The sequence below is a fragment of the Aulostomus chinensis genome, chromosome 19 (assembly GCF_037954235.1).
Source record: "Aulostomus chinensis isolate RoL2024-O1b breed Wild chromosome 19, RoL_Achi_v1.0, whole genome shotgun sequence".
Taxonomy (NCBI): Eukaryota; Metazoa; Chordata; class Actinopteri; order Syngnathiformes; family Aulostomidae; genus Aulostomus; species Aulostomus chinensis.
Window position 1 is genome coordinate 824,465 of NC_141338.1, and position 14,464 is coordinate 838,928.

Genomic DNA, 14,464 nt, shown 5'->3' on the forward strand with positions numbered 1-14,464 from the left:
GACTGGGCTGCGGCCATCTTTGTCCTGGTTCTTTGGCTTACTGGGCTGCAGCCATCTTTGTCCTGGTTCTTTGGCTGACTGGGCTGCGGCCATCTTTGTCCTGGTTCTTTGGCTGACTGGGCTGCGGCCATCTTTGTCCTGGTTCTTTGGCTGACTGGGCTGTGGCCATCTTTGTCCTGGTTCTGTGGCTGACTGGGCTGCGGCCATCTTTGTCCTGGTTCTGTGGCTGACTGGGCTGCGGCCATCTTTGTCCTGGTTCTGTGGCTGACGGGGCTGCAGCCATCTTTGTCCTGGTTCTTTGGCTGACTGGGCTGCGGCCATCTTTGTCCTGGTTCTTTGGCTGACTGGGCTGCGGCCATCTTTGTCCTGGTTCTTTGGCTGACTGGGCTGCGGCCATCTTTGTCCTGGTTCTTTGGCTGACTGGGCTGCGGCCATCTTTGTCCTGGTTCTTTGGCTGACTGGGCTGCGGCCATCTTTGTCCTGGTTCTGTGGCTGACGGGGCTGCAGCCATCTTTGTCCTGGTTCTGTGGATGATGGGGCTGCGGCCAGAGTGCAAAACTGAGAGACAGAAATGCGTCCTTGTCCGATCACCTGATCCAGGATCAGCCTCACAGACCAAAAGATGAATTGGTCTGAAAACATTTGTTGCTAACTCGTTGCGAACATGATTTACTAACATGGTATTTGGCCATTGGGAGACAGCGACGTCCCGGGTTTTATGTTGCTATTGCTGCTGTTTGGACGATAATAAGCTGCATGAATGACTCATCCTGGAAGACGGACGTTATTGATACTGGGTGTGATTGTTTTTTCCTCATTTACAATTCCTATGTTCTCAGAGTCACTGGAGGATACTGAAACACTGTAAGAATGGTGGAATATTCTGATGATATTCAAGAATACACATTTCCACCACAGCTGAGGACGCCTGAACAAAACTCCAGGACTGAATGTGGGCAGGGGCCTGAGACAGACGTCAGGGGCTGAAGTGTCTGAGAATGCTCTCTGTCCCCCCCTCCTGGGGACAATTTTCATGTCTGCTTCACAGATGTGTTCAAATCTGTGTTAGTGAGTCCTTCATTTTTGCCAAGAAAATCCCTTTATCTGAGGGGTGTGGCCTATGATTGAGAGGTGGACCCTGAATCATGGTCATCTCACATGTAGTGGAGGAGTCAGTGTCTCCTCCACCTCACAGTGGGACACTTTCATCCGTCTCTGTGATTCTCAGTGTTGTTTTTGGTTTCTTGTCGTCTACAGGGAAACATTGAAGAGGACATCTACATCTGAATCTCTTGACGCCACGGCGACTGTTCCTTACCTACTTCCTGTGTCAGTCTGGCTGTTGGCAGAGAAGTTTGGTTGCAGCTTCTGTCCAGTTGAACTTTGAACCAATTCTCCCCCACCCACCCCCTCTCCTCCCCCCAACCATGTCCAACAACAGTGGCCTCCTGGCTGTCTGGGAAGGCTCCAACTGGGGGGAAACCCCTCAGTGTCCACCCTCTGTAGGCGGGGCCACTTTCTTGATCGTGGCGTACAGTGCTGTCATAGCCATTGGGTTGCTAGGCAATGCTGGCTTGGTGTTCATCATCGCCCGGCAACAGGAGCTGCGCAATGTCACCAACATCCTAATAGCCAACCTGTCCTGCTCCGACATCCTGATGTGTGTGGTGTGTCTTCCTGTGACGGTGATCTACACATTGATGGACCGCTGGGTGCTGGGGGAGGCACTCTGTAAGGTCAGTGACCGCCCCCTCAGCCGCCGATGACATCATCACACACTGCAGAAAGATATGGAAATATATTAGTATTTACATAAATCATTTATCATCCAAGGAGAAGAAGTACCAAAGTGAGGTCTGTTCAGTTGTCATGCTGTCTGTCACTCATTCTGAGGGAACCAACCCTAACTTGTGTCATCCAGTGTGAAGGCGTCAACGTGACTGTGCAGTGTTTTATATCGTAAAAGATGTTAAGTGACAGCGTGCGTTTCTTTCCTCACCCCAGGTCACGCCCTTCGTTCAGTGCATGTCAGTGACGGTCTCCATCTTCTCGCTGGTGCTCATCGCGCTGGAGCGCCACCAGTTGATCCTCCATCCCACCGGCTGGTCCCCCGCTGCCGGCCACTCCTACCTGGCTGTTGGGCTGACGTGGTTGGTGGCCTGCTTCATCTCGCTGCCCTTCCTGTCCTTCAACATCCTCACCAACGACCCCTTCCAGAACATCAGCCTGCCCTCCAACCCGTTCAGGTCAGCCACTCAACGCAGCGTTTGTATTTGATGATGTCATGTCATGTGACCAAGGCGTTTTGGAGGGAGCGTCCTGCCGTGTTGATGGCTGTGTGTCTGTCTGCTTCAGGGACCACCTGATCTGCATGGAGCTGTGGCCCTCAGACAAGCACCGGCTGGCCTACACCACCTCGCTGCTGCTCTTCCAGTACTGCCTCCCGCTGCTGCTGGTGCTGCTCTGCTACCTGAGGATCTTCCTCCGCCTCCGACGACGCAGGTCGCCCCCACACCTGTCACCTGCTTCTACCCCGTAGACCCACGGCAACATGCATGCCACATTTGTGTGAGAGGCAGAGCAACAAGTCAAGATAGGTTTATTTGTGTGCCTTCAATGAACCTCCACCCAACAATTCTCCATCAGCAGCACATCCTGCAACAGCAGCCACCAGAACCTTCCTTTACCAGCAGGAATGTGGAGCAGATCCAGGATCAGTGGGGACGGAGAGAGAGCAGGAGAGCAGGACAGAGACAAAGACAGAGAATGGAGGAAGACAGAGAGACAGAAGGAAAGAGAGGGACAGAGATAAAGAGGGAGAGAAAGGAGGAGAGACTGATGGACAGACGGGGACGTGAGCAGGTGGAGCTACGGGTGGCAGCTGGAGCCTCTTCAGGTCTGGAGCCTCCTCCAGCAGCACCAGGATCTGGGATGAGGGGCGAAGAAGAGGAGTTAGTAACACGTCTGAGGACAGGAGGAGGAGAGAGAAGCCCAGTGCATCATGGGAGATCCCAGCAGTCTGAGCCTATAGCAGCAGGTCTAAGGGCCAGCCTAAGCAGTCCTGACTATAAGCCTGATCGACAAGGAGGTCTTAAGTCTGCTCTTAAACCTAGAGAGGGGGTCTGGGTCCTGGACTGAAACTGGGAGACGGTTCCACAGGAGGGGAACCAACACAGTCTCTAGTGGACGTAGAAGTTCTAAAGGGTTCAGACAGGAGGTGTGGATGTACTGACAGGTGATTCGATCACACCACTCACAGTCACAGTCGCCTACTTCCTCATGTTTCCTTCTTCAGACGTCTGAAGTGCAGACTGCTACTGGTTTCATCTTGTTCTCCAGTTAGAGAACCAACAAATCAGCTGTTTGTGAAATCTGAAGATCAGTGAAATGAGCAATCTCATATTCTAGGATTAAAAAGTTTCCAACAGTTTCTAACCAGGAATCACATGAGAGCTCAGACCTCCACTCAGGTGAACTTTACTAATGATTGCTGTCAGCAGTGATGGGCGGAGCCTCACACCCCGCCCACATCCAAGTGTGTGTGTGTGCGTGCGCGCACACGTATTAGAGAGGGAGGAGCAGATGACTCCTGCCTCCAGGTGGCGCAAGAGAACACCCACTTCCTGTGAGTGCTGCAGCTGCACATCAGGTGAAGACAAAACAGAGTCATGTGATGTTTGTTCCATCAGACTCACTTCCTGTAACCACCAGGTGGTGCTAAAACTTACACTCAGCTGTAGACGTCTTCAGGACTTGTCAAAGATCTGACCATGTGACTCCAGTTACTCCAGCCTCCTGTTCTACATTCAGACATCAAACATGGCTGCCTCCTCACCACGGTAACCACTCAGTCCACAGTGACCCACCACCAGGTTCTAAAAGAGGTTCTGACCCCATCTGAGGGGATCTGGTCCGACCCAATAGGACGAGGACATCGACGTGTAATAAAATTTGTCACTTCCTGTTGCCACCAGGTGGCACTATGATCCATCTGACCCTGAAACACAAAAATACAATATCGTGTCCCAGTAACATAAACATGGATCAGCTGATCAAACATGGAAGCACGTGTTCTGGCTTAGACGAGTTTGTCGTAACGATCAAGACGTGAACGTGTTTTCACTTCCTCGCATTGGAGGATCTGACCTGGTGGCCAGACGAGGCCCCAGGAAATGCTTCTCAAGTCCAAATGTTTGTAGTTGTGTTTATTTCCTTCATGGTCATCATGACCTCAGGACGCCGTCCACAAGCGTATCAAAGACCATTTGCTAACAGTGAACATGCAGGTCGTGGTTATTGGTTATTGGAGGCACGTGGCTGAAACCATAACTCTCTGTTTGCAGGGACATGCTGGAGCGCAGCCGGAGGACTCGGGGAGCCCAGAGGATCAACGCCATGCTGCTCGCCATCGTTGTAGCCTTTGCTCTGTGCTGGCTGCCGCTCAATGTCTTCAACACGCTGTTCGACTGGCACCACCAGGCCCTCCCCGACTGCCAGCATGATGCCGTCTTCTCTGTCTGCCACCTGATGGCGATGGCGTCCACTTGCATCAACCCAGTGGTCTACGGCTTCCTCAACAGCAACTTCCAGAGGGAGCTGAGGCTGACACTGCAGCGCTGCCAATGCAGGAACCGCGCCGCCGAGAGCTACGAGAGCTTCCCTCTTTCCACGGTGGGCAGCGACGGCTTGACCAAGGCCACCTCCCTCAACAGGATGGGCTCAGTGTGCACGCCATCCCCCAGACCCCAGGTCAGCTCTGCCATACGCGCTAAAACTCTGCCAGCTCATCGCTAGGAGTGTCCTATGACCTCTCGAGGAAACAGACCAGGGAATGAGGGACAGCTTGAGAAGTTGCAGAGCGAGTCAATGACGAACGCCACTTCATTCCCACAGTGTTCCTGTACTTCGCAACACAACATACACCTGATGGACTCTGAGGAACTAAGCCCCGCCCCATCAGTAGCTGTTGCTACGCGTGCCATGGTGTGAGATGTGGACTGTTGGTGGTGGGTTGTAGATTTTAGCTTGAAACAGCTTCATGTTTCTAGTCTCTCCATTTTTGGCGGTTGAGATGGTGTCTAGCCAGAGTGTTAGCGTGGCTTGCTAGCTAATTAGCACTGGTTGCGATTGTTATAAAGACATTTTGTCAAAACTCACTTAGGGTTCAAAGACAAGTTGGTGCCTGATGACCTCAAGAATCGTCATCTCTTCACAATGAAGCGTAGCAGCAGAAGGGGCCCAAGCGTTGGGGCGTGGCCATGCCTATTTATGGATGACTGAGGAAGTGACACGTGTGAGCGACGGTGATGGAGCTTCTCTCACCTGACCAAGAGAATGTGTGGGGCTGTTTGTCTGCTTCTGGGAATGTATTCCTCCAGATTCTCTTTCATTTCCACATTGACCTGTTTTACTTCTGACTGCTGCCTCGACTTCATGTGGTGGAAGAATAAAATGAAACCTTCAAACAAAGCACCGATACGTAGTCGCACTCTGAGGGTTCGAGGCTGAGAAGTGTGCAGAAGGAGAGGTTTGCTGTTTCTACGGTGATATTTCAGGATGCAGCAGATAACAACTTCCTCTGACATCTTCCTGTAACTGCTTTGAGTGTCGGCGACGTTTTAGGAAACGTGCGTATCAGGAGAAACTCTGCTGGTGGCTCATTGCAGATGAAACACTGCAGCAGCTAAAATGTCGTTTCAACAATGATGGCGTTTTCTCTGGAGGAGCGACGGGATTTTCGTCTTTGCATCTCTTCATCGTCAGGTCCTCGTGTCAGAATGAAGCTTGTCACTGTTGTTCTCGATTATGTAGCGTGGAGCATTAGCAACAGTTAATTAACATTGAATATGTGTGTGTGTGTGTGTGTGTGCGCGTGTGATATAGCGTGTTCATGGGGGCACGTGTGCTTCACATCTTCCGTGATCACCACCTCACATCTGCATGCGTGACACTCATGATGCCACTCAGCTCGTCAGCCTCTGGCTGAGCTGCTGATTGAATCCTGATTGTAGACGTTTCCTGTTCTGTCCTCACACACTCAATTGCCTGTCATTCTCATGAACTTGGCGGCGGCGGCGGCGGCGAGGGTTTGTGGAATCCATGAATATTCAAGTTAAATTCTCGTTGTTGACTTTGGACGTGCTGTGTGTAACTGCTCATGAACGATGAAACGTCTTCTCTCTCGAAGTTCAGCTGGATGTTTGTCGAGTGACTTCGAACCCTTTCACACTGACCTCAGTTACACCCCAATCCAAAATGGCGGGTGTAACTGTCAGGGAAATTCTCCTTGTAGATCAGTTGAGAGTTGCTAATTCTCTGAAGAATTCCATACTCGGTGTGATGAATCAAGTCTCTTTAAAACATGCAGCATGGAGAGAAGACTCTTGCTGAACGGTCCCAGTCTTTACACCAGTGGTCCCCAAACTACGGCCCACGGGCCGGATACGGCCCGCCTCCACATTTGGCCCGGCCCCCTGAACAATACCAGAGATGCATTTTGATTTTTTTTCCATATGTATTTGTATTTGATAATAAAATTGATAACGAGCTATGAACTATTTTCATTATTAACTATTCAGGCGTGTTCACTGGGGCCGCAACGATTTGTTGACAAAAATCAATAATAACAACAGTCGACCATGAATTCCATCGTCGACTGTTGTCGCCACACGCGTTTTTCCAGCAGAGTGAGGTGTCTCTCTTGATTATCATCTCTGCCAGAGTCGCTCATGCGCAGTAGCGTCTCTTCTCTGAGTGGGAACATAGAGAAATGGCGGCGTCAACATCAGGTACGCGCAACAGAACTTCTAAACTTTGGGAGCATTTCAGCCGCGATACGGCGAATAAAAGGACTACTAGCAAAGGTTGCTAAGCAGACCTTGGTGTCATGGCGGTGATGCAGGAACATTTGAAGAAGCCGTCGGGCAGCTGAAGGAAGCGCAGTCTGACTCTCCTCGTGAGACTCAAGGGACATTCAAGCAGGACGGTTTTAGGACACATTGGACATTTTAGAAGCGTGTTTTCACTACAAAAGAGAGCTCTGGCGTTTGAGACTGTGCCTGACAAACGTGTTTTAAATTAATGAACTCAATAAAAGATGCGTTTTTCATTGAACCATCTTTCTTGTTTTTTATCATTTGACACGTAATTAAATCAACTTCATGCTAAATTTAAGAAAAAATTAATAATTATCTGATGAGTCGACTAATCGTTTCATAGTCGGTGACTAGTCGACTGTTAAAAGAGTCGTTCGTTGCAGCCCGAACGTTCACCAAACGCAACGTGAATTTTCACGTCACTTTATTGGTGCGAATTTGATCGCTGGATCAATGAGTTCATATTCCTGAATAAAGCGACGCGAAAATTCACATTGTCGTTTGGTGTGAACTCAGTCAGCCTCTATTCCATACACGCGTAGAGCGTGACATCCTAGTCCACCCTCCTGCAGTCCGTGCTCCTATCTGGCAGCCCCTGAAAAAACCCTGGACCCGAACCCAGAGAGGGTTATTAGGTGGTGTGGCTCTCTGGAAAACAAGACATTTTTACCTTGAGGCACCCCTGCGATCGCCACACTTTCTCTGTTCCAAACTGCCCCCTCAGAGAAGGGGAAAGTTATGTGGCCCTCACAGGAAAAAGTTTGGGGACCCCTGGTTTATCCCATTCAACAACAAAGAAAAGGCAGATGATTTCCTCAGCAACGGCTGTAGCGCCTGTTCATCATCTGCTTCTCACCCCCCCCCCCCCCTTCATCCTGTCTCCTACCGTTTGTCCTTTTGTTCCTTGGTGGGAGATGGCCACAGAAACGCATGTGATTCACAAAATACTTCCTGAGACTAGTACTTCTGATCGATCTATTAATTTAATACCAACATACAACAGGTCTGCATGCATTTTCACCCTCCCCTATTGTTGTTTATTTTCTGCTGAAAAGGAAAAATGAAACCACAGAGCTGAGTTCACCCAAACAGAGAAGGTTCCAGTTCAGTATTTTGCAAGTCTCCTTTTTTTTTAGTCTTTCCTTTTGAAGAAAGACAAAGGAAAATAAGTCATGTGACATAGAAGTACACATACAAACATCATTAACAACATGGCCTTGTTTCTGACGTTAACTAACCAACATCCTCTTGTCCATGTTTCACAAATCTGGGTTTTACCGACTGGACTGTGACCCAGAGGTCGTTTCTTCTTGTGTCACTCATACAAGGGTTTTTAGGGCCTGAGCCTGAAGAACCTTCAGGCTCAGGCCCTAATATGTTTGCTGGTCAGAGCAACACATCAGCAGCACTACAAACACCCACTAACCAGTGTCCCAGCCCCCCAACACCCATGAGGCAGCTGGGCCAGACGGCCTGGAGCCGGTTTTCACATCCACACCATTCAAAACCTGGTCCTGGACTGTTCTTGCTGTCAATGAGTGCCCAATATGAGCATCATCTAATTTCACCACCTGAACATGCATGAAATTCACTGAAATTCACCACACTTGTCCAGTCTGGCTAAACATTCACTAATCTACAAAAAAGAAGAAGTCTATAGCGCCACCTAGGGAGCCACACAACTAAAAGATGATTTAGATAATTTGCAGCGCTATAACTCCTCCCAGGAATGTCCCACAAACATGGGACCAACACCACTGGACTCGTCTCATCAAGATCAACAATTCCTCCACTCTGACCCCTCACCTGTCTACAACAGAATGTCCACAAATTGGACAAAACTGTCAAAATGAAGACTTTTTTTACTCCCCAACAAAATCTATCTCCTCCTAGTGCATTAATGCTATCACTTCCAAACTTTCACACATTTCTCTCCCAACTGTGCTGATTAAAAGTTATTAAAAGTTTTTATAAAAGCGCCAACGATTTGGGTTTTACAAGCCGTCAAAGTGGGGGAGACACGTTTCAGCTTCCAATGGAAGCCTATGGGGAGACGGTGTCCTCTCAGGTTCATACTGTCAAACAAACGCTTCTCACGTCTACACCATCCATCCCACAGCTCTACCAACCACACCACTGCATTCCTGACAAAAACCCCTCCAAGAACATGGTGTTCTGTGTCCCTCTGGACCAGCGTATGCAGACTTCTTCCTCTTGTCCCACTCCAGTCCTGGTGCTCCTCCTCTCTCTCCACTCTAGCACAGATCAGAGACAGAGCAGTGGGGAGGGGTTCTTAAAGGGCCAGCTCTCAGCTCTGCTCTCACTCTAGCACAGATCAAAGACAGAGCAGTGGGGAGGGGTTCTTAAAGGGCCAGCTCTCAGCTCTGCTCTCACTCTAGCACAGATCAGAGACAGAGCAGTGGGGGAGGGGTTCTTAAAGGGCCAGCTCTCAGCTCTGCTCTCACTCTAGCACAGATCAGAGACAGAGCAGTGGGGAGGGTTCTTAAAGGGCCAGCTCTCAGCTCTGCTCTCACTCTAGCACAGATCAGAGACAGAGCAGTGGGGGAGGGGTTCTTAAAGGGCCAGCTCTCAGCTCTGCTCTCACTCTAGCACAGATCAAAGACAGAGCAGTGGGGGAGGGGTTCTTAAAGGGCCAGCTCTCAGCTCTGCTCTCACTCTAGCACAGATCAAAGACAGAGCAGTGGGGAGGGGTTCTTAAAGGGCCAGCTCTCAGCTCTGCTCTCACTCTAGCACAGATCAGAGACAGAGCAGTGGGGGAGGGGTTCTTAAAGGGCCAGCTCTCAGCTCTGCTCTCACTCTAGCACAGATCAGAGACAGAGCAGTGGGGAGGGGTTCTTAAAGGGCCAGCTCTCAGCTCTGCTCTCACTCTAGCACAGATCAGAGACAGAGCAGTGGGGGAGGGGTTCTTAAAGGGCCAGCTCTCAGCTCTGCTCTCACTCTAGCACAGATCAGAGACAGAGCAGTGGGGGAGGGGTTCTTAAAGGGCCAGCTCTCAGCTCTGCTCTCACTCTAGCACAGATCAGAGACAGAGCAGTGGGGGAGGGGTTCTTAAAGGGCCAGCTCTCAGCTCTGCTCTCCACTCTAGCACAGATCAGAGACAGAGCAGTGGGGGAGGGGTTCTTAAAGGGCCAGCTCTCAGCTCTGCTCTCACTCTAGCACAGATCAGAGACAGAGCAGTGGGGAGGGGTTCTTAAAGGGCCAGCTCTCAGCTCTGCTCTCACTCTAGCACAGATCAGAGACAGAGCAGTGGGGGAGGGGTTCTTAAAGGGCCAGCTCTCAGCTCTGCTGTCACTCTCTGATCAGACTCAGGCTTCTAACTCCTCAACTACAAGGCCTCCACCCTGGACCAGGACACCCTGGGATTCAGGCCAGGGCTCAGGCCCTCACAACGCTGCTTGCAGCTTGAATTCATGTTTGTTTTCTCCTCCGGACTGTGAATCTGGGTGTTTTCTCCAGGAACAGAGGAAAACTGTTGTACTGTAGAGTCTTTGAGTTGAAGGTGACTAAACCTCTGATGTGTAACCTGCTATTGTTCACCGCTAGTTTAGCTCATCATAACACGTCATACAAACTTTACTGTTAACCTGCTGCCAGTGTCACTGCAGCCTTAAACAGGTGCGTTAAAATTTGTCTTCCATTTTCTGACTCAATGGCCATTGAGAGAATCAACGTGTGACTGCAGAGGCATGACTTCAACATCACCACAGCGAAGACCCCCACCTGGTGACCTTTAATGACCTCCATGACCTCTGCAGGCTCCTCTAGACTCTTGTTAGCAACCCAGGTTTTTAAGACCCCACCACTCCAACATCCACCGGTCTGGTGTTTATTGGTGGATCTGATGTAGAACTGAACCTCCACCATCCACCGGTCTGGTGTTTACTGGTGGATCTGATGTAGAACTGAACCTCCACCATCCACCGGTCTGGTGTTTACTGGTGGCTCTGATGTAGAACTGAACCTCCACCATCCACCGGTCTGGTGTTTACTGGTGGATCTGATGTAGAACTGAACCTGTTAGCATGTCCATCTGCTGGAAATCACACACCTGCTTTCAGGTCCCTGACCTGGAGATTAGAGAATGGAGGAGTTTAACCTCCTGGGAAATCTCTGAAGACCTCCGTGTGTCTCACCACAGACAATGGAAGACGTCAAGAGTCTGTTTCACGCGTTTGATCCTAAACACTTCCAGCTGAGCTGTTGCTGCTTCAGCGTGCAGAGAGACGAACGGCATGCAAGATGAAAGAAACCTGACATCAGACGGGCAGTGGACAGATACATTTTCATCAAAGCCTCAGCCTGATTTCTCATGAGGGTCTGTGGTTAGGGGGTCCTGTCCAGCAGTGACCCTGCTCATCCTATCTCTCTAAACCGTAATTGGAGGAACTTAGTGCGCCCGCAGATCCTAGTCGGAGGGAAGACTGCCGCCTCTGTGAAACTAAAGCCTCCTGAGTGACAATGCATCTTATTTTTAAGCTGCAGTTTGCGTGTCGAAGAAGCTGCAGAATCCCAGTGATTTAACATGACAAGCACAGGGAGATAAGATAAGATTCTCGCCACCAGCTGTTCACGCCTCCAACAGCGGGTGGGGGGGCGGAGGCAGCTCACAATGCTACAGCAGACCGTTTGATACTGTACACAGGGAGGATTCAGCTCGCCTGGAACAAGGCAGCAGCCCTCAACTGCACAGGGATTTGCAGGCTTCTGCATGGGTGACTCACTTTGCATACATTAGCATTAGATTTATAAAAAGAATAACCATGGAGACACATAGCACCAACCAACACGCCAAGGCGAAGCTCCAGGTTTGTGATTTCAGAGGCTGAAGCAAGTTGATGTCGCCTGTGAGGCGAGAACGCACACACACACACATTGATCTTCCTGCTTTTCCTCTCTCTGATTCTTTGCTAACCACAAAATTGGGACGCATCTCATCCCTGGTTTCCCTGGTTACCTGTGATCTCTCTCTCTCTCACACACACACACACACACACACACACACACACACACACACACACACACAGTTGGTATTTGTCTCACACACACAGAGCGAAGAAGTATTTCAGCTGACGGGGAAAAAACGTGTTCGACTAATGTCTGAGAGAACAGGTTTTTGGTCATGTTTCCATCACTGTAAAGGACTCGCCATGACAACCAGGACCAGGACCAGGAAATGTCACCCATAAAATGTGTCATCACCCAAAAATGACAAATTCCAATGTGGGGACTTGCTTTTACCTGACAACAGAGGCATGTCCCCACAATGTCAAACAGAGATTTATGTCCCCACAACGAACAAACATCCCTCACACACACGACTGTTTGTTTTTCTACAGTGTGGGGACCGCACCGATGGAACCGCCCCCATCTTAACCGTCTCATCCAGGTGCCTAACCAGAACTCTAAAGTCAAGCTGTCTTCAGAATTGGGATTTGGCTGAAATGTCCACTGGGACTTGAGGATGAACTGAAAATATTTAAATAAATAAATACTTAAATAAATAAATGTTGAATAAAGGTCAAAGGTCAGTGCCAGGTGCACTACATTGATCGTATCTGCAGACTGTATCTGCTGCTCTTTTATTGGGTCATTTTTTTTGTTTTTCTTGTGTATTCGTGAACATGTTGAAGATCCTTCACGTATCAGGCGTTCTCCTACAGGAGAACCAAAGCGAGCCTGTGGTTCCCCCTGAAACGGCCACTCTCTCTGGCTCTTGTGGATTGAATTTGTTGTGAGCTGTGCGCCAGGTGCTGGCGTGTTGATTTCCTCACCAAATGCTCGCTGTGCTCCTCCTCTCCTGCTGGAGGTTTAAAGACTTGAGGGGACGCTCAGCTCAGCAGACGGCTGTTAACACATCAGGAGAACTCATCTTTCTCCGCAGAGCCACTGTTAACATCCCACTTGTCCTTTTCTTTCCGAGGAGATGAGAAGGAACTGTGAATGATGTCACATCTCCTCTGTGAGACAACCTTTTCTTCAGGTTTTAGCATAAACAGAGATCCTGCAGGATGCTGACATTCATCTGATCACACATCAGATATAAAAGCCATTATTTTCCATAAAAATAGAAGATTTCATCAGCAGTCACAGTAAATGCAGAATATTGATTCCCGAGGGGAAACTGGCTGGAGGAGAGGATCCACTGTCGTCCACATGAAACCTGCTCATTGTTCTTGTTGAGAAGAAAATCATTTCAGCAGAGGCGTCAGGTTTGGCAGGATGTAAGTGGATCTGCTTCCTCTTACTGTCACTCTGAGCCTGGATTAGTCAGCAGACTGTCCAAGTAAAAGCCTGTTAGCAGGAATTTCAACACAAGCTTTTGTTCATTTATAATTCAAAGTCTCACAAAATCTCCCCTGCTGTCATTTACACTGAACAGAGCCAGGAGAACCATCCCAGCTGACACAGGACCAGCATCTTCATCACCACCATCACCATCATCATCACCACCATCATCATCATCACCATCATCATCACCACCACCATCATCATCATCACCATCATCATCATCACCATCACCATCACTGAGCTCCTGGATCCTCATACTGTTTAGGCTGCTGTTAATTATCTTGAGGAAATGAAGCTCATTATTTCATGTCAAATTTGAATCCTGAAGACGATTTGTGGGACATGCGTCACCAAACCATGTGACCTGAGCAGCGTTGTCAAGTTATTTGGAATTTTCTGAAACCTTTTTGTCCAAAATTGAAAAATGGCCTTGCCGACAGGGGGATCTGTGGTCAACTCAATAAGACAACTTCTCTTCCTTTTGATTTGTTTTTAATTTGATTCTTCGCTCAGGTGAGTAGGGTTATGTTACAGTAGAGTTGTGTTACAGTAGGGTTATGTTACAGTAGGGTTATGTTACACTAGGGTTATGTTACAGTAGAGTTATGTTACAGTAGGTTTATGTTACAGTAGAATTATGTTACAGTAGGGTTATGTTACACTAGGGTTATGTTACAGTAGAGTTATGTTACAGTAGGGTTATGTTACACTAGGGTTATGTTACAGTAGGGTTATGTTACACTAGGGTTATGTTACAGTAGAGTTATGTTACAGTAGGGTTATGTTACAGTAGAGTTATGTTACAGTAGAGTTATGTTACAGTAGAGTTATGTTACAGTAGGGTTATGTTATAGTAGGGTTATGTTAAAGTAGAGTTATGTTACAGTAGGGTTATGTTACAGTAGGGTTAAGTTACAGTAGAGTTATGTTACAGTAGAGTTATGTTACAGTAGGGTTATGTTACAGTCAAGTTATGTTACAGTAGGGTTATGTTAGAGTCGGGTTAAGTTATAGTAGGGTTATGTTACAGTAGAGTTAAGTTACAGTAGGGTTATGTTACAGTAGGGTTATGTTACACTAGGGTTATGTTACAGTAGAGTTATGTTACAGTAGGGTTATGTTATAGTAGGGTTATGTTAAAGTAGAGTTATGTTACAGTAGGGTTATGTTACAGTAGGGTTAAGTTACAGTAGAGTTATGTTACAGTAGAGTTATGTTACAGTAGGGTTATGTTAGAGTCGGGTTAAGTTATAGTAGGGTTATGTTACAGTAGAGTTAAG

General features: G+C 48.6%; 1 protein-coding gene across 1 annotated transcript; it reads left to right on the plus strand.

Annotated features, from left to right (window-relative positions):
• Nucleotides 1-590: 590 nt before the first annotated feature.
• npy8ar (neuropeptide Y receptor Y8a) lies at nt 591-12,355 on the plus strand. Its single transcript, XM_086188226.1, has 5 exons — nt 591-1,736; nt 2,005-2,246; nt 2,356-2,502; nt 4,344-4,749; nt 12,233-12,355. The coding sequence occupies exons 1-5, from the start codon at nt 1,428-1,430 to the stop codon at nt 12,353-12,355; spliced, it is 1,227 nt and encodes a 408-aa protein (XP_086044352.1). The 5' UTR covers nt 591-1,427.
• Nucleotides 12,356-14,464: the final 2,109 nt, after the last annotated feature.